At 48.1% G+C, this 20233-nt stretch overlaps 1 protein-coding gene and 1 pseudogene across 2 annotated transcripts in view; both read left to right on the top strand.

The window, feature by feature from the left end:
• The first annotated feature begins 10140 nt into the window (after positions 1-10140).
• DCAF4 (DDB1 and CUL4 associated factor 4) overlaps positions 10141-20233 on the top strand; it is a 29936-nt gene continuing 19843 nt past the window's right edge. For both annotated transcript variants that reach the window (XM_066276478.1, XM_066276477.1), the window contains exons 1-4: positions 10141-10261; positions 14791-14887; positions 18987-19084; positions 19480-19637. In XM_066276478.1, the coding sequence (XP_066132575.1) occupies positions 14799-14887; positions 18987-19084; positions 19480-19637 (345 nt within the window). In that variant the 5' untranslated portion in view covers positions 10141-10261; positions 14791-14798. The remainder of the gene's footprint in view (positions 10262-14790; positions 14888-18986; positions 19085-19479; positions 19638-20233) is intronic.
• LOC136335395 (CBY1-interacting BAR domain-containing protein 1 pseudogene) lies at positions 12522-13168 on the top strand (annotated as a pseudogene).

The following is a 20233-nucleotide window of genomic DNA, read 5'->3' as shown; positions in this document are numbered from 1 at the left end:
TTGACCAGGCAAGCCCAGGGTTTTGAACCGGTGACCTCAGCATTTCCAGGTCGACGCTTTATCCACTGCACCACCACAGGTCAGGCTAAAATCTTTTTTTAAAAAGTGTGTCTATTTGGGTTACTTTTTATCCAATCCCAGAGATTTCCCGTTTTTGCTTTCTCCCGCCTCCCTAATCTATCCCCAATGGATTCCATGTAACCCCTTTATGTCTTCCCCTTTGAGTCTGATGCAAAAAATAAGTGGTAAAATATAAGTGCCACTTTCTGGAGCATTTTCTCAGTCTGTTGAGATTTTGCTTCCTGGCAATTATCGTCAGTTTGGATCAAATAAACTCATTGTTGGGCAGATAAAATATATTATGCTCACTTTGTTAAAGATGGTGCTGCCCACATGGAAGCTCATTGCCCAGGTGATAGTAATGTGTGTTGGGGACGGGCTGTGGGCAGGCAGGATCCTTGAAGCCTGGGGCTTGGCTTTAGGACTAAGCCTTTCCCACCCTTTTTTTTTTTTAAATTAATTAATTAATTTATTTATTCATTTTAGAGAGGAGAGGGAGAGACAGAGAGAGAGAAGGGGGGGGGGTAGAGCTAGAAGCATCAACTCCCATATGTGCCTTGACCAGGCAAGCCCAGGGTTTCGAACTGGCGATCTCAGCATTTCCAGGTTGACGCTTCATCCACTGCGCCACTACAGGTCAGGCCTCCCACCCTTTTTGATGTGGGGTGGTACAATCTCATCATGCTTCAGATAAGTGTCTTTGTATTAGAGACTTCCCTATTTTGTATATTGGATTAAAAAGGTTTTGATTTCTACACTTTAAAATGGGGGCAGAAGCCCTGGCCGTTTGGCTCAGTGGTAGAGCTTCGGCCTGGCGTGCAGGAGTCCCAGGTTTGATTCCCGGCCAGGGCACACAGGAGAAGCGCCCATCTGCTTCTCCACTCCTTCCTCTCTGTCTCTCTCTTCCCCTCCCGCAGCCAAGGCTCCATTGGAGCAAAGTTGGCCCAAGCACTGAGGATTGCTCCATGGCCTCTGCCTCAGGTACTACAATGGCCCTGGTTGCAACAGAGCAACGCCCCAGATGGGCAGAGCATTGCCCCCTGGTGGGCGTGCTGGGTGGATCCTGGTCGGGCGCATGCGGGAGTCTGTCTGACTGCCTCTCTGTTTCCAACTTCAGAAAAATACAAAATAAAAATAAATAAAATAAAATAAAATGGGGGCAAAACAGGCCTGGCCTGGCGATGGCGCAGTAGGTAGAGTGTCAGACTGGGTTCGAGACCCCGAGGTCACCAGCTTAAGCACGGACTCATCTGGTTTGAGCAAAGCTCACCAGCTTAGACCCAAGGTCACTGGCTTGAGCAAGGGGTCACTCAGTCTGCTGTAGCCCCACGGTCAAGGCAATCAATGAACAACTAAAAAACCACAACGAAAAACTGATGATTGGCCCTGGCCGGTTGGCTCAGTGGTAGAGCGTCGGCCTGGCGTGTGGGGGACCCGGGTTCGATTCCTGGCCAGGGCACATAGGAGAAGCACCCATTTGCTTCTCCACCCCCCCTCCTTCCTCTCTGTCTCTCTCTTCCCCTCCCGCAGCCAAGGCTCCATTGGAGCAAAGATGGCCCGAGCGCTGGGGATGGCTCCTTGGCCTCTGCCCCAGGCGCTAGAGTGGCTCTGGTCACGGCAGAGCGACGCCCCAGAGAGGCAGAGCATCGTCCCCTGGTGGGCAGAGCATTGCCCCTGGTGGACGTGCCGGGTGGATCCTGGTTGAGTGCATGTGGGAGTCTGTCTGACTGTCTCTCCGTTTCCAGCTTCAGAAAAATACAAAAAAATACAAAAAAAAAACAAAAAACTGATGATTGATGCTTCTCATCTCTCTTTGTTCCTGTCTGTCTGTCCCTATTTGTCCCTCTCTCTGACTCTCTCTCTGTCTCTACCAAACAAAAAAAAACAAAACAAAAAAATAAGTAAAAAATGGGGACAGAACGGGAGCTTACTCTCTTGGTTCCTGAGATTAACATTAGAGGAGACAGCAGAGAGGAGAGCAGAGAAAGGCCACATGGAGGAGGCCAGGAGAAGCAGCCAAGATGGTGGAGTGCTGAGTGAGAAGCCAGTTTGTGCAGAGTTTGTGCAGGGAGAAGGAAGGAGATGGGGAACAGAAGTGAATAAGTCTGGTGAGCTAGAAACCTTTGATTCTAGGAAACTCGGATAAATCAGTAGCTTTCTGAGCCCTGAATGAGTGGGTTTTGGAGCCCAGTGGGTGTTTTTACTTAAAGATGATGGCCCATCAGTTTTTGGCTCCGTTGTTTGTTTACGGACTGTCAGAATCCAATCCTGCATGGGCCAGGCTGCTATAGTGGTGGCCATGGCTACTGGCTTAACACTCATAAAAATTCTTACAGGTTGGAATTTTCTTTTTTTGTTTGTTTGTTTGTTTGTTTGTTTTTTACAGAGACAGAGAGAATCATAGATAGGGACAGGCAGACAGGAACGGAGAGAGATGAGAAGCATCAATCATTAGTTTTTCGTTGTGACACCTTAGTTGTTCATTGATTGCTTTCTTTTTTTTTTTTTTTTTTTTTTATGGACAGGCCTGGGAATCACTGATCTATTAGCCCTCTTTTTTTATTTATTTTATTTATTCATTTTTAGAGAGGAGAGAGAGACAGAGAGGGAGAGAGAGACGGGGGTGGGGGGGGAGGAGCTGGAAGCATCATCTCCCATATGTGCCTTGACCAGGCAAGCCCAGGGCTTCGAACCGGCGACCTCAGCATTTCCAGGTCGACGCTTTATCCACTGCGCCACCACAGGTCAGGCCCTGATTGCTTTCTTATATGTGCCTTGACTGTGGGCCTTCAGCAGACTGAGTAACCCCTTGCTGGAGCCAGCGACCTTGGGTCCAAGCTGGTGAGCTTTGCTTAAACCAGATGAGCCCGGGCTCAAGCTGGCGACCTCAGGGTCTCAAACCTGGGTCCTTCCGCATCCCAGTCCAACGCTCTATCCACAGTGCCACCGCCCAGTCAGGCTGGGATTTTCTTATGTTAACATTAGGACAGGGAATAAAGAAACACACAGCTGAGGACAAAGTCTGATGAAGGAAATAGAGTTCTGATCCTAAAGAAGCCCAAAAGTGGCATTACTGAATAATCTGGATGCTGGTGGAGAGTCACAACAGTATGCACAACACTTCCTTTATTTTTATTTAAAAAAAAAATTAAATTAAAAAAAATCTTTTTTAGCCTTGGCCGGTTGGCTCAGTGGTAGAGCGTCCGCCTGGCGTGCAGGAGTCCCAGGTTTGATTCCCAGCCAGGGCACACAGGAGAGGCACCCATCTGCTTCTCCACCCCTTTAATGCACAACACAAGCTCCTTGGCCCTCAGGTTAAGGGCAGGACAAGAAGGAGATCTGTTCTGTACTCAATTCCAGAAAGACAAGCCTGGATAATGGTTTCTTCTTTTAACTGATCAGTTTAAGTTTTTTGAAAATCACATTGTATACGTATGGACCTGGAAACAATTTTTCACAATAATTGTTTAAACAATGAGTCATTTATTCAAAGAGCCCTTTCCTGAAATACAATGCAACTTGGATGATTCAAGAGACTTTAACGAAGGCATTACTAACTGTTGGGCAAACAAGTTTGTAAAATTTGTGTTATTTAGTTTTGCTCACTTTTATTGTTAAAAATGCTCTCCCCACATGGGGCGGCTGATTACCTTCATGCTTGGGAAGGGCCTTGGTGATCTAATGTGTGCTGGAGAAGGGACTTTCACACCCAAAAGTTTTAAAAGGAGGAGCTAGGAGGCCATTTTGAGAGAAGACCACGTTGTTGCAGGGAGAGAGGCCACATGGTGGCAGAGAGGAAGCAAGCAAGATGGTGGGGAGCTGAAGGGGAACAGAGGTGAGAGGCTTTGTAAGCTCCGCTGAACTAGTGAGGTGGGAGCCTTTGATTCTAGGGAAAACCAGAAAGATTCTCCTGGTTGTGAAACAAGAGAACATGTGAATGGGATTTGGTGCCCCGTGTGTTTGTTTTTTACTCCTTGGCCGGTATGAGTCTAGAATAAAGGATGGCCCACCAGTTCATGGCTTCGTTGTTTCATTACCATCTGTAAAGCCAGCAGTCATGGCCACCATCACAACCGCCTGGCCCATGCAGGTTTGCATTAGATTCGGACAGACGGTAATGAAACAACGGAGCCAGGAACTGGTGGGCCATTACCTTTAATCCTAGCTTGCACCCGGCGGGCAAGTAAAACCACACACTGGGCTCCAAAACGCACTCATTCAGTGCTCACAAAGCTACGACTTATCTGAGTTTCCTAGAATTAAAGGTTTGTACTTCACCAGCCTTATTCACTTCTGTTCCCCATCTCCGTCTCTCCACACAAACTGGCTTCTTTTTCAGCACTCCACCATCTTGGCTGCCTCTCCTCCACCTAACCTTTTTCTGCTCTCTGCTCTCCAATGCTAATCTCAGGAACCAAGAGAGCAAGCTCCCAGTCTGCCCTACTTTATAGTGTAAAAATCAAAACCTTTAATCCAATATACAAACAAGGAAGTCTCTGATACAAAGTCACTTATCTGAGGCATAATGGGATTCCTCATGAGGGTGCACCACCCCATATCATACAATCAGTCAAGGGTGTGGGGAAAAGCTTAGTCTTAAAACTAAGCCTTATAACAACGCTGCTTGCTTATATAAGTCTGTCCCCCACACCCAATGCAAATTGAAAGTGAGCAAACCTATATATCATATTTATAAATTTATTTGACCAACAATCAGGCAAGCCCAGGGTTTCAAACAGGAGACCTCAGCATTCCAGGTTGATGCTTTATTCATTGTGTCACCACAGGTTAGGCATCTTTTGACTTTCATTGTGATTGTTTTTGCCATCGGACCACAAAATTTCATACCAAATCGCCTGGGTTTGAAGCCTGGCTCTGCTACTCACCAGCCATATGACTTAACCTCTCCATGACTCAATTCATCAGTGAAATTGTGATAATAACAGTACCCATCTCACAAGATTATTAAAAGAATGAACAGCCTGATCGGGCAGCGGCGCAGTGGATAGAGCATCGAACTGGGATGTGGAGGACCCAGGTTAGAGACCTTGAGGTTGCCAGTTTGAGTGCAGGTTCATCTGGTTTGAGCAAAGCTCACCAGCTTGGACCCAAAGTCGCTGGCTCGAGCAAGGGATTACTCGGTCGCTGAAGGCCCACGGTCAAGGCACATATGAGAAAGCAATCAATGAACAACTAAGGTGTTGCAACAAAAACTGATGATTGATGCTTCTCATCTCTCTCCGTTCCTGTCTGTCCCTATCTACCCCTCTCTCTGACTCTCCCTCTGTCTCTGTAAAGGAAAAAAATACATATATATATGATACATAAAATAAAATAAAATAATGAGCATGGAAAAGGCTTAGGAAATATGTGGCACGTGACAAGGACTATAAAAGATTTTTCTTTTTTATGTAGTCAAATTTATTTATTTATTTAATGTACTTTTTTTGTGGCAGAGACAGAGAGAGTCAGAGAGAAGGACAGATAGGGACAGACAGACAGGAAGGGAGAGAGATGAGAAACATCAGTTCTTCGTTGCGACTCCTTAGTTGTTCATTGATTGATTTCTCATATGCGCCTTGACCAGGGGCTACAGCAGACTGAGTGACCCCTTGCTCGAGTCAGTGACTTTGGGCTCAAGCTGGTGAGCCTTGCTCAAACCAGATGAGCCCATGCTTAAACTGGTGACCTCGAGGTCTCAAACCTGGGTCCTCCACATTCAGTTCAACGCTCTATCCAGTGTGCCCCTGCCTGGTCAGGCTATGTAATCAAATTTAATATTGAACCATTTTAGGCACCATTTCTTTTTCTTTTTTTTTTTTTCTTTTTAAAAGCAAGATAGAGAAAGAGGGATAAACAGAGACAGACAGACAGGAAGGGAGAGAGATTAAAAGCATCAGTTCTTGGCCCTGGCCGGTTGGCTCAGTGGTGGAGCGTCGGCCTGGCGTGCAGGAGTCCTGGGTTCGATTCCCGGCCAGGGCACACAGGAGAAGTGCCCATCTGCTTCTCCACCCCTCCCCCTCTCCTTCCTCTCTGTCTCTCTCTTCCTCTCCCGCAGCCGAGGCTCCATTGGAGCAAACTTTGCCCAGGTGCTGAGGATGGCTCTATGGCCTCTGCCTCAGGCGCTAGAATGGCTCTGGTCGCCCCAGATGGGCAGAGCGTTGCCCCCTGGTGGGCTTGCCAGGTGGATCCTGGTTGGATGCATGTGGGAGTCTGTCTGACTGCCTCTCCGTTTCCAACTTCAGAAAAATACAAAAAAAAAAAAAAAGCATCAGTTCTTCGCTGTGGCACCTTAGTTGTTCATTGATTCCTTTCTCATATGGCCTTTACCAGGGCAGGGCTCAAGCTGGCGAGCTCAAGGTTTCAAACTTGCATCATCAGCATATCAGGCCAACATTCTACCCACTACGCAATGGCCTAGTCAGGCTTGGCTTTGTCTTCCTTCCTTCCTCCCTTCCTCCCTTCCTCCCTTCCTCCCTCCCTCCCTCCTTTCCTCCCTCCCTTCCTTCCTTTCTCCCTTCTTTTTTTTTTTTAGATTTTATTTATTGCCTGACCTGTGGTGGTGCAGTGGGTAAAGCGTTGACCTGGAATACTGAGGTCACTGGTTTGAAGCCCTGGGCTTGCCTGGTCAAGGCACATACAAGAAGCAATTGCTTCTCACTCCTCCTCGTTCCCTACTTTCTCTCTAAAAATTAATAAATAAAATCTTTAAAAAATAATTCACTGATTGATTTTTAGAGAGAGGAGAAAGAGGGAGAAAAAAAAGGGAGAAGGAGCAGGAACTCACAGCAGTTGCTTCTTGCATGTGCACTGACCAGGCAAGCTCAGGGCCTTGAACCGGTAACCTCAGCATTCCAGGTAAGCATTTCTTCCACTGTGCCACCATGGGTCAAGTTTAGGTGCCATTTCAAAGAAAAAATTTTATTTGCCTTGGCTCCTATTCTGAAAATGAAATAAGAAAATAATGTCCCTGGCCAGATAGATCAGTTGATTAGAGTGTCATCCCAATAAGCCAAAGTTACACGTTCAATCCCAGGTCAGGGCACATACAAAAAGCAACGAATGAATGCACAACGAAGTGGAACAACAAATCAGTGCTTCTCTCTCTCTCTCAAATAAATAAATAATAAAAATAAATAAACTTTGGCTGGTAATATGTGCCATTTAGATACCAAGCCATCCTCATAATAGAAGGCACTAATGACTTACAATCATCACATTTGCTCCTCACAACAACCTTATCATTATCCTCATTTCACCTATGAGGAAACAGATTCAGAGATGCCAAATGATTTGCCCAAGACCCAGCTTCCTTTGTGCATTGATTGGCAAATGTTCTCTAATCTTTTTTCTCAGCATGCCCATTGCAGGTCCCCAAGCATATCTGGTGCCTACCTCACCATTTCTTCAATAGAGCTTGCTGGCTGGTTCTTTGCCATTCATTCACTCAGCAAGCCCCCAGCCAGCTCCTTCTGACTTCCTTTGGCGATTCCTCAGCTCTTCATTCAGTTCAGAATCCAGTTTGACTCCTCCCATAGAGTTCAAGTTTCCAAGAAATGTGTCTTCCATCTATCCCTCCCTTCCATTTCAGCAGCCACCACTCTGGTTCTGCTCTGACTTCCTTTCACAGGGACCGTTGCTGCTATAAGCTCCTAAGGAGTCTCTTAGCTGACTTCCACAATCTTCCCGTTCCAATCTCATTTACAGTGCTGCCCAGGTCATTTCCCTAATGCACAGCGCTAGCCTCCAACTCTCAAATCTTTGAGGCTTCCTTTCCCTGACATTTGATTTGACCCAACCTATCTAGCTGGTTTTGCTTCCAAGAATCCCCTCCCGTCCAGCCAAAAAATATGCCTTGCTATTCCGTGAACCAGGTTGTTTGTACAGCTTAAAATTTCTCTCTCTTTCAGGCCACTCAAGCTTCATGAAGCTGTCCTTTATTCGGAACATACTCACTTCTCTCATTCCTCTCATGACCTCGCCCTGCGGCAGGTTAGTGAGAAGCTAGGGAAATTCCTGGGCAGGTGGAATGGGGAAACTGAGACATACAGCTGAACAAACTGGTCAAGCAATTCACAGCCCGATATAGGTCACCAGGGCTGAAATCCCCAGGTACCTAACGATGAAAAAAACTGAGGCCAGACCTACCCTCCTGCACCCCAGGGTGGCCTTTTCTCTCCTGGCATATAGCTGGTCATGCAGTTTAGACCCCCTGCCCTGGCATGAACCGATCAATGGAAACCAGGACCCTAAAAGGGTATACCTGGAAAAGCTGGTGAATATTCTGTTGAAATCTCTCCCCTGAGACCTCCCCTAAAATCCCTATCTTTGGAAAAGCAGATAAAAACCCTTAAGGCAGGGAAGCCAGCACATACCCTTCTTGGAGGCATACCCACTCGAATCTCCTTTTCCAGTGAATTTTCCCTTAAACTCTAAGGGCCCCCATGAGACTTGCAACCAGGGGAGCAATGAGCAGTGATAGCTAGTCCTGAGCTAACCCCCTGAATCTGTCTCTAAGACCCCTTTTTCTCTGAATCTCCAGTGAGCCAAAGCAGCCCCATGTTGGTTCATTTCTTCCCGATAAGATCTCTAGAGAGCCAAAGCAGAGCCCCCTGCCGCTTCTTCTATCCTAGGCCCTTCCTTGTTTCACCGCCGCCCAGGCAGAACCACTAGGCCAATCCCATTTCTGGTAACGTCTGTACTCCACACCCTGCATTTGTTTGTAAATTCTTTGAGAGCAGATAGCCTACCTTCTTTGTTGTTGATTAAAACGATTTCACAAACAAGTACAATCTATAAACACCACAACCTAATTTCCATTGGGTTCAGCCACTCACAGGGGCCTGGGTTAACAGGGCATATGGTGCACCAGGCCTATTTGTGGCAAAAACCAACCCTGGACTATTTGAACCCAGCTCTCTTCATAAAACTGTCACTTCTGCTCAAGTGCCCATCAAAGGTTTCCGTTTTCCTTTTAGAAGACCTGATGGCTGTCAGCAGGTACCTGGGGCAAGTAGACCACAGAGAATATTGTGAAAATATTGGTTGTATGAACAAACTTTGCGCTGGAAAGAACACCAGGCCTTACCAGGCAGTAGCACAGTGGATAGAGCATAGGACTGTGATGCAGAGGACCCAAGTTCAAAACCCGGAGGCCACCAGCTTGAGGACAAGTTCATCCAGCTTGAGCACGGGCTCACCGGCTTGAACTCAGGGTCACCAGCTTTAGTGTGGGATCATAGACCTGACCCCATGGTTGCTGGCTTGAGCCCAAGGTCCTGGCTTGAGCAAGGGGGTCATTCACTCAGCTGTAGCCACCCACCCTCAAGGAACATATGAGAAAGCAATCAATGAACAACTAAGGTGCCCCAATGATGAATTGATGTTTCTCATCTCTCTCCCTTCCTGTCTGTCTGTCCCTATCTTTCTCTCTCTCTGACACACACACACAAAAGAAAGAAAGAACATCAGAATGTTAGGTCAACTTTCTTGTTTTAACATAAGAAATCAAGGTACAGAAAGGGAAGAGACTCAACCTAGGTCTAGACCTAGAAGCGAGGCCTAGTGACTGCGGTTCTGGGCAAGCTCCTCTGCACCTGGAGTCCCGCAACATAAGGTTAGCAGCCTCAGCTTCCTGAGATCACTGCCGAAGAAAAGGCCACCTGTTCGCCCATTCCTTTTTCTTTCTTTCCTCTCAGGGCCTCCTTTGCCCTTATTTCTACTCAATCTTTCCTCCTCCTCATGTCCCAGTTTTGAAAATAGTAACTTCGAGCTTTGAAAATAGTAGCTTCGAGGTACAGCTTAGACCAATCCACTGAGAAAGAATGCAGCGTGGGAGCTTCTTGGTTTCAGCGCAGACTCCAGACCCGCCCAGGACCCGCCCCAGGACCCGACCCGCCCCCAAATGTGCCGGCCTAAACACGCCTGCGGATACGCGGCTTCTTTGCCAGGCTTGGGCGGAGCCGAACCCTCAATCCCCGCCCTCTCAGTCGAGTTCACTTTATTGGCGTCCACACTGTGAAGCCGCGTCCAATGAGGAGGAAGGGGCGGCCGCCGTGGCCCTATCCGCTGCGAAAACACAAAAAAGAACGCAGCTAACTGGCGGACGCAATACCTTGGTCTTTCTGGGTCCTTCCAAGCTTCTCCTCTACTTTTGCCGGTCCTGGGCGCAAGGGATAGCCAGAAAGAACCCTCTAATCCAGTAAGTCTTTGCCGGGGGGGTTGACCTTTAGCGTTCGTTCAGGGGCTGCTGGTGCTCCCGGGACAGAGCTCAGGGTGGGACAGGGGCGTGGGGGAAAGGGGCGAGTAGGAGGCGAGCACGTGGTATGCGAGCCTGATCGGGGCGTGGGTAGGAGGCTGGGCAGCGATCTCCAGATGTGTGGGATTCGTGGCCACTAGGAGCAGGTTTATTCTGTACGGTCGGTTCTGCAGTTGCAAGCACGGGGTGGGAGGGAGACTTCGAGTGTCGCTGCGCAGTGTCTGACCCGAAGGAGCGTTTTTCTAAACCCAGATGCTGAACGTCCCCCCAGCAACTGCCAGTGACTGGACTGCGGGCCCTTGTCGGCGGTTTCCCACAAAGTTCAGGTTGTGGTTGGCTCTTTCTGACAGGTCAGCACACAGGGTTACAGCTAACGCAGGGTGAGCGCTTACAGAGTGCTCGGCACTGTGCTCACTGCTTTACAATCGTTTGCTAAATTTTCTGCTCACTGGCCCTGTGAGGTAGTTAGTAGATAAGTACCTTTGTCAGACACAGTAAGAGGCCCAGTGAGATTGTCACTTGCCTAAAGTAACTCACGAAGTAGTAAGTAATAGAGCCCGGGGTTGAACCCAAACTTTCTGGGCTAACCTCCACAGCGAGCTGTGTTAGTGGGAAAGCCATTTGCGTGTCCAGGAAGCCTCCTGTCTCCCCATGACCTCAGAAACCATGATACCTCCTTCCCTTTTGATGGGAGTGGAGTGTTCTACAGACATTGTCTTGTGAATCAGACAGCAAGAAGGAAAGAAAACTTATATGACAACTTCCTGGAGAAAGCAAACAAAATCTCAAAGCCCCAAATTTAGTTTTAAATAACTGAAAATTGTGGTTGGGGGGTGCCCCGTGGGTCAACATGCCCAGGTGCCAGCCATTGGGGCACAAAATTTAGCCCTCTAAACCTGTCTCCTCATTTGTAGAGGTTTTTTTTTTTTTTTTTTTTTTTAAGATTTTTATTTATTTATTCATTTTAGAGAAGAGAGAGAGAAAGAAAGGAGGAGCAGGAAGCATCAACTCCCATATGTGCCTTGACCAGACAAGTGCAGGGTTTCAGCGTTCCAGGTCGATGCTTTATCCACTGCGCCACCACAGGTCAGGCCCTCAGTTTTAGAGTTAAAAAAAAAACATTCAGGGTGGGCACGGCAAACTCTTAGTAGAAGCCATTTCTCTTTGGCTTCACAAACTGGTGGCATCAGTATTTCCCACATTACAGTCCAGTGGCATCTATAATCTTAATTCTACTTTTGCGGGATATTTAGGATGCTAAATATTATATTACTGCTGTAGTAAATTTTTTTGCTTTTGAGATAGAATTCACCTTTTTTTTTTTTTTTTACAGAGTCAGAGAGAGTGATAGACAGGGACAGACAGACAGGAATGGAGAGATGAGAAGCATCAATCATTAGTTTTTCGTTGCAGATTGCAACACCTTAGTTGTTCATTGATTGCTTTCTCATATGTGCCTTGACCGCGGGCTTTCAGCAGACCAAGTAACCCCTTGCTTGAGCCAGCGACCTTGGGTCCAAGCTGGTTGCTCAAACCAGATGAGCCCGCACTCAAGCTGGCGACCTCGGGGTCTAGAACCTAGGTTCTCGGCATCCCAGTCCGATGCTCTATCCACTGCGCCACCGCTTGGTCAGGCGAGATAGAATTCACCTCAGTTCAGTAGATTTTGTAGTATATTTGAAAGATTTTGCAGCCATCGTGTGATATCTCATAGTCCGAGCATCTTATCACCCCAGAGAAAAATCCCATGGCCCCTGTGCATCCCAGGCACCTTGACTGGTATTGTTGGACTCCAGGCCCCAGCCCTGTGCCAGGCTGGATGTTGCAGCCCTTCCGGGGCTGCCTCACCTGCGAGCTTGGGTGTGGCAAGTAGAGCCTCTCACTTTGAATTTCATTCAGCCTTTGGCGAGTTCTGGACCTACCTCTCTAAGCTAGAAGCCAGAAACATGGCTGACTGAGACCCCACGTGGCCCAGCATTTCTCACCCCACCCTCAGCCTTGAGTCCCCTCCCCTCCACCCGCCAGGACTTTTCTGGGCCTACACCTTAGGAATTTTTCAGCCAAGCCGACTAGTGTATTTGGGCAGGGGAAAGGGCCAGTTTATCCCGGAAACGGAGATTCTCAAAACAAAAGCGTTTTGGAGTGCAGAGCCACTCCTGTTTATAAACTACCAGACTGGGAGGCAAAGCCAGTCTCCTGGGGAATGAGATCCACAAGTAGGTCTCTAAAAAACCCCGGATTGGAAGCAGGTCCTGAAAAACTGCTCAGGCCATTTGCCGAATTTCAGGATTATCGACAAGTGGAGGTTGAACGATTTGCGGCCAAAAGGAGTTGAACCTTTGAAAGCTCATTGGAACCATTGTAAAAGTGAAGTGGGATGACCTCAAAGCAACATTAACAATAAGGAATGGAGAAGCTAAACAGTTTCCTGAAATAGAAAACTGATGGACATGTTATTTCACTGGCCAGACTCAATTACAGAGAGCCACTGTGGATGCTACCCTGACAACTCTCATCTGGAGGAAACTATTGGCAGTTTTGAAAGCCTGAAAATAAGGATATAAAGACTATATTTTCAGAATTTATCACTACTGAAATACTATTTACAGCAAAGCTTTAAATGGCTTTTTTTATAGGAAAGTATACTTTACCGTCTACCAAAATATACAGAAGACTGACAAGAAAGATTTAGTGGTTTTCAGAAGCTCTAGGTATCTACCGGATTATCCATCTTATTTAGATATTGTAAGAGCAAATTCAAAGTTGCCTTTTCAGAGATTGTTGTCAGCTAAGAGTGTATATGGAGCAGGACACCTGTCAACTAAGAAAGGCTCAACAAACAGAAGGTGAAGAGTTAGATGTTTAAGAATTAAATTAATTTTCTTAAGTACATTTCTCATTTCCCTTTTGATCTTTTTTTTTTTCCAGAGACAGATTGAGAGTCAAGCTGGCAACCTTGGGGTTTCGAACCTGGGTCCTCCACATCCCAGTTCGACGCTCTATCCACTGTGCCATCTCCTGGTCAGGCCCCTTTTGATCTTAAAATGACTCAGAATCCAGGATTACTATATTGTAGAACTCTATACTGGCTTGCTAGTTAAACCTCGAAATGAAATGCTACTGAATAGAGAAGAAAAAAAATTAAAGGACATTTATGCTACCTGAAAAATTAAGGTTTAAAAAATATTACACCCCTGGGTATTTAAACCTTCCACCTAGTAATATGTCATCTTTTTGTATGAGCTCCCTCCCTTTGAATCTCTTCATTTCTGTTGCCTAAGAAAACATAAATACATATGGAGTATCATAATTCATTTAAAATTCTATAAAAATTTCCAGCTGGAAATTTTACCAAGCTACCACATAGTTAATGAAAAAAGTATAACATTTTGGCCCTGGCCGGTTGGCTCAGTGGCAGAGCGTCGGCCTGGCGTGCATAAGTCCCGGGTTCGATTTCCGGCCAGGGCACACAGGAGCAAGCGCCCATCTGCTTCTCCACCCCTCCCCCTCTCCTTCCTCTCTGTCTCTCTCTTCCCCTCCCGCAGCCAAGGCTCCATTGGAGCAAAGATGGCCCGGGCGCTGGGGATGGCTCTGTGGCCTCTGCCCCAGGCGCTAGAGTGGCTCTGGTTGCGACAGAGCGACACCCCGGAGGGGCAGAACATCGCCCCCTGGTGGGCAGAGTGTCGCCCCATGGTGGGCGTGCCGGGTGGATCCCGGTGGGGCGCATGCGGGAGTCTGTCTGACTGTCTCTCCCTGTTTCCAGCTTCAGAGAAATAAAGAAAAAAAAAAAGAAAAAAAAAAAAGAAAGCATATTGAGAAATCATAAAGCTTGACCTGTGGTGGCACAGTGGGTAAAGCGTCAACTTGGAACGCTGAGGTTGCCAGTTTGAAACCCTGGGCTTGCTTTGTCAGGACAGATATGGGAGTTGATGCTTCCTGCCCCCCCCTTCTCTCTCTATTTCTCTCTCTCCTCTGTAAAATGGATCAATAAAATCTAAAAAATATATATATATACACTAACACTAGAAGAAAGTGTTCACTATTAACTATTCTCTGCAAATAGGATGTGTGTAGATTTAAAGAAAAATTTGGTATTTTGGTGTTATCTGGTAGGGAAAAGAAAGAATAACCTAAGAGAAGTCTCATGTCAGGCTCCAAATGTTGTCTTAAAGTAATTGTAAAAGTGTAAACTCCTCACACAGTGACCCAGGGAATGGACGGTAGCAGGTTGCAGGCCAGATGTTGACTGTGAGGTGAGGTGTCTGCTGCAGCCAGAGAAGTGGCTTTGGACACACTGGATTTTATCAGAGTCTCCACCTGGAGGGCAGCCCTTTACAGACGAGGTTTCGTATGGCAGCTCTGATGACAGCTCGGTTGGGCCCAGTTCTGAGCCTGAAGGAACTCTCAAGAAGCGAACAGGAGAGCAAAGTGCATGCACACACATCTGTATGTCATTTTCTTTTCTCACATAGGAGCAGAAATGCATAAAAGCAGCTGGAAAAGTAGAAGACATGGAAGAAGGAGCCAATGGCAGAACCCCGGGTTCAGACAACACGGTTCTAACGAGAGGCAAGTGCTGTGCCCACCACCGCTCTAGTATTGTCTAGCACATGCACCTCTGGGGTCCTGTCAAAATGCAGGGTCTGAGGTGGGGCCCAACAAGGATCTCCCCGAGGATATTGCTCTGGCAGGTCAGCTTGCCCGACACACTTTGATTAGTGAGGAGAGATGGCCACACTCTTTCTCTTCAGTGTGACCATGACATCTGGTCAGAGCCTTTGCCATAGGCTTAGGAGACCATCTGATACAACGAGGAAAGTTGTTTCTCCATTTTATAGACTCCTTCTCTCTTTTTCTTTTTTTTTGGAGACAGAGTCAGAGAGGGACAGATAGGGACAGTCAGGAAGGGAGAGAGATGAGAAGCATCAGTTCTTCGTTGCAGCTCCTTAGTCTCCTTAGTTGTTCATTGATTGCTTTCTCATATGTGCCTTGACCAGGGGGCTACAGCAGAGCGAATGACCCTTTCTCAAGCCAGTGATCAGTGATCTTGGACTCAAGCCAGCGACCTTGGGCTTCAAGCCAGTGACCTTTGGGTCATATCTGTGATCCAATGCTCAAGCAGCGACCCCGCACTCAAGCTGGTGAGCCCGCGCTCAAGCCAGATGAGACCACTCAAGCTGGTGACCTTGGGGTTTTGAACCTGGGTTCTCTGCATCCCAGTCCAACACTCTATCCACTGCACCACCTTCTGGTTAGGCTCCCTCTCTCTCTTCTTGTCTTTTTCTTTCCATCCAATGAAAATAGCTTTCTGGAAATGTAATTTCATTAATTCAGTCTAAGCCCTGAGAGAAGCAAAATAGATAATACAGCATTTAAAAACACAAAATGGTATAAAGAATATACAGTGAATGCCACGTACCTACTACTCAGCTTAAAAAATAAAGCCTAGACAATCTTAGTGGAAACCCTCCTATAAACATTTTCCACACTCTACTTATTTTTCTGCATGTAGGAAATACAAATAATGTAGACTGAGGACAAGGTTCCCCCAGCCCCCCATCACCTCATGCCAGGAGAGGAGGCCTCCCCACAGTGCTGGTCTACCCACGGGACTCCGGCCATAAGAAGTCTGCACGGCCCCCTCCTCACCAAAGGAGACCTACATGTCAATTCCAAAACTTCCATACTCCAGACCTCTTATTGTTGTTGTTTTTGTTTTTGTCTTTGTTTTTGTTTTGTTTTTTTGGTACCCTTCTGAAGCCGGAAACGGGGGAGGGGGGGAGACCGTCAGACAGACTCAAGACAGACAGACTACCACATGCGCCCAACCGGGATCCACCTGGCACGCCCACCAGGGGGCCACGCTCTGCCCACCAGGGGGCGACGCCCTGCCCCTCCAGGGCATCACTCCCTTGCGACCAGAGCCACTCCAGCGCCTGGGGCAGAGGCCAAGGAGCCATCCCCAGCGCCCGGGCCATCCCCGCTCCAATGGAGCCTTGGCTGCGGGAGGGGAAGAGAGACACAGAGGAGGAAGGAGAGGGGGAGGGGCGGAGAAGCAGATGGGCGCTTCTCCTGTGTGCCCTGGCCGGGAATCGAACCCAGGACTTCTGCACGCCAGGCCGACACTTTACCACCAAGCCAACCGGCCAGGGCCTGTTTTTTTTTTTTTTTTTACAGAGTCAGAGAGAGGGATAGATAGGGACAGACAGGAATGGAGAGAGATGAGAAGCATCAATTATTAGTTTTTCGTTGCGACACCTTAGTTCATTGATTGCTTTCTCATATGTGCCTTGACCATGGGCCTTCAGCAGACCGAGTAACCCCTTGCTTGAGCCAGTGAGCTTGGGCCCAAGCTGGTGAGCCTTGCTCAGACCAGACGAGTCCACACTCAAGCTGGGGACCTCGGGGTCTCGAACCTGGGTCCTCCGCATCCCAGTCCGATGCTCTATCCACTACGCCACCGCCTGGTCAGGCTCCAGACCTCCTTTTAAAATGCACAGATTTCTTCTTTTTTTCTTTTTCTTTCTTTCTTTATTTTTGGTATTTTTTCTGAAGTTGGAAACGGGGAGGCAGTCAGATAGACTCCCGCATGCGCCTGACTGGGATCCACCTGGCACGCCCACCAGGGGGCGTCGCTCTGCCGCAATCAGAGCCATTCTAGCGCCTGAGACAGAGGCCATAGAGCCACCCCCAGCACGCGGGCCATCTTTGCTCCAGTGGAGCCTTGGCTGTGGGAGGGGAAGAGAGAGACAGAGAGGAAGGAGAGGGGGAGGGGTGGAGAAGCAGATGGGCGCCTCTCCTGTGTGCCCTGGCCGAGAATCGAACCCAGGACTCCTGCACGCCAGGTATACGTTCTACCACTGAGCCAACCGGCCAGAGCTCTTTTTTTTCTTTTTAAATTTTATTTATGGCTTTGAGAGAGGGAGAAAGAGCGAGAAGGGGAGGGGAACGGGAAGCATCAACTCACAGTAGTTACTTCTTGTATGTTGCCTTGACCAGGCAAGCCCAGGATTTCGAACCAGTGACCTCAGCAGTCCAGGTTGACGCTTTATCCACTGCGCCACCACAGCTCAGGCGAAAATGGACAGATTTCTAGTTATAGGGTCAGAAGATGTCAAATGCCAAGATGCTTCTCTGGAATAGATTAACCCAAACTAACAAATAGCATCAAATTGTGGTGGAAGGAACAAGGGCTTTGGAATTAAGGTGTCAGTTTGACACTCTGCTTTTTCCTATTACTTAATCACTCTGAATTACTTTTCTTGTACTGTACTCTTGTGAAGTTCTCAATAATGTATATAAAGCCCCTAATGGGCTACCTGGTTCTGAGTAGGCCCTGTATACATGGTAGGTCTCATTATGTGCAGAATAAAATATTACTCGTAGCCAAAGTTCCAGACTTGACCCATATTGTAGAACGATCAGGACAGTGCCCAGTGTTTGTATGTTTTCAAAGGAGAACCATGGATACTTTCTGGGCCCCGGGCCTTCTCACAAGAGCACACCATGTAGTAAAATGTGAAATGTGCAGGAAGAGTCTCAGCTCAGCTTTGGCGGAGCTGTGTGGAAACACACTGCACGGCCACCTTCTGGGCTCCGTTTGGAAAGAATGGAACAGCAGTTCTTGGACTAGCAGTCCTTTGGACCAGAAACGTAGACATTTGTCGTGACACTGAATCCTTCCTTCTTCCTGCTGCTGATCCCAGATGAGCTGCCTCAGGAAGCTCTGGGCCATAAAAAGGGAGAATAAATTTCCCCTGATACCATGCATAGTTAGTATTTACAGACAAAAAGAAAGTTTTAATTTCCTTCAGCAGAGTTTTGCAATTTGTACTCCTTTTGGTAATGAGGGGAAGAGGGAAGTTCTTGATTTCAGAGAGGATTTTGTCTGGATTCTAAAATTAGGTCTTTTGCTGTATCATTATATCCTTCAGCCTATAATTGCCATAGGAGCCACCTGTGAGCTTTGCAAAACGAGTGTTTAAACCATGACTGTGTCCCAGTATCACTGAGGAAATCACCTCTATGCCCTGAACCCCCATTTCTGCATCTGTGTGGTCGGATAGCCAAGTACAGTTTAGACTCTTTGTACTGCCGAATCCAGTAAAGAAGGAAATTCACCTGGCCTCGTAACTGCTGACCAATGAACCCAGCTGGTAGAATTCTTATTGGCAAAGATTTCTGTTCTCCTTTTCATCTGGAAAATTCCAGGAGACCTCACGAAATGCTCAAGTAAGGAGATAAGAAAAGGAAATTACTGTAACGTGCATCCTCCTTTTTTTGAGAGAGAGAGAGAGAGAGAGAGGAACATCAAGCTGCTCTTGTATGTGCCCTGACCCGGGACTGAACCGGCAGCCTTCATGATGGGATGAAATTCCAACCAACCGAGGTGTTCAGCCAGGGTTTTTAGAGATACAGAGAGAGAAAGGGGTGGGGGGGGGATATGCATCCTCTTAAAGAGGAGAAACAAAACCTTGCCCTGACCTTAGTGTGTTTGCAGTAGGCGAACTACTTCTAAGGAAAAGCAGGGTTAGCGCTGCCCGGGTGATCAGCAGAGGGTCGGGGCGAAGGCCGTGGAACTGCCCTGCTCCCTGCCAGGACGCCATGGCCAGAGAATGCCTGGATCTCAAGCCCTTCACTGCAAGTTACCTTGACTGTGTGTCGGCAGGTGTAACACAGGGGCAGAGCAAAGCGCACAGGATGCCGACCGCGACGATGAGCAGGTCCCATCGACCTCGTCCAGCACAGCTGGGAGCTCTGTGCCAGGTAAGGCAGCCAGCTGGGTAGGACTCCTCGGGTCCTGCCCACAGGGAAACGGAAGCCTAGTCCTGCCTCGTCACCTGGTTCTGTCTGGTCTGTCTGCTCTTGCGTGGGGGTGTTCTCCACGTGTGTCGCCAGCTCATTCCAGGCTTAGAGGGGATTCTGGGAGCAAACTGAAACACTGAAGGGAGGAGCTGGGTACGTTGAGAACTGTGATACTGAGGCAGACAGCTCCTCCCAGGACTGAACTGGGCCCAGGATGGTGCGGACAGTGTTAACCCACCTCCTGCCCCTTAGAAAAAAACAGGTGACTGTGAGGGGTGGTGGACAGGCCACTGGGTTCCTTTCCAGGTGTTGAGGTCACAGTGTTTTAAGTTGGATTTTATTTCTTTTGACGGAAGAGCTACCAGGGTATTACTTCGACCCTGAAAAGAATCGTTACTTCCGCTTGCTCCCTGGACATAACAACTGCAACCCCCTCACGAAGGAGAGCATCCAGCAGAAGGAGATGGAGCACAGGAGGCTGCAGCTGCTAGAGGAGGACGACAAGCAGAAAAAGGTGGGCTCCGCGCTCCTGGGCCACCCCGTCCCCGCACGCCTGCCAGCCTCTGTCCACTGCCGGAAGCGCCTGTAACTCTCAGCTTCGGGTGCTTTGGGCAGCGCGGTGCCGAGTCTTCCCTGAGAGGAGCCTGATGGAGATGATGGGAACAAGCAAGCACTCTCCCCCACTGCACTTTCCCTGTGTGCGAAGTCTCCTAAGGAATTCTAGCATTTTGTCTTTCCCTGGGGGACTCCTGGAAAGCAGCATGATAATGCAGTTCCAGAAACTTTTAAATAGAAAACCAGGGTAGGTGGTTTGGATATAGGGTTTCTTGTCTCCCTTCTGGGGAGTAGTTGCCAGGACATTTTGACAGTTATGGGGGCAACAGGGTAGAAAATCAGGCCCAGGGTCACCACAGGGCGAATAGAAAATACAAGGCAGACGTGAGTGTCCGGGCCATTCCCGCATGCACTTGCGTGGTGGCTGCCCCCCCCCCCTGTGACTTGATTGGGGGGCTTGGACAGAGGCGTGGCGCAGACCTTCCAGCTCACACATTCTTCCTTGTGGTGCACTGTTCCTCATGCCAAGGAGAGGATACCAGCCAAGGAGACCGT

The sequence above is a fragment of the Saccopteryx bilineata genome, chromosome 4 (assembly GCF_036850765.1).
Source record: "Saccopteryx bilineata isolate mSacBil1 chromosome 4, mSacBil1_pri_phased_curated, whole genome shotgun sequence".
NCBI lineage: Eukaryota > Metazoa > Chordata > Mammalia > Chiroptera > Emballonuridae > Saccopteryx > Saccopteryx bilineata.
This window is presented reverse-complemented; position numbering and strand designations above follow the sequence as displayed.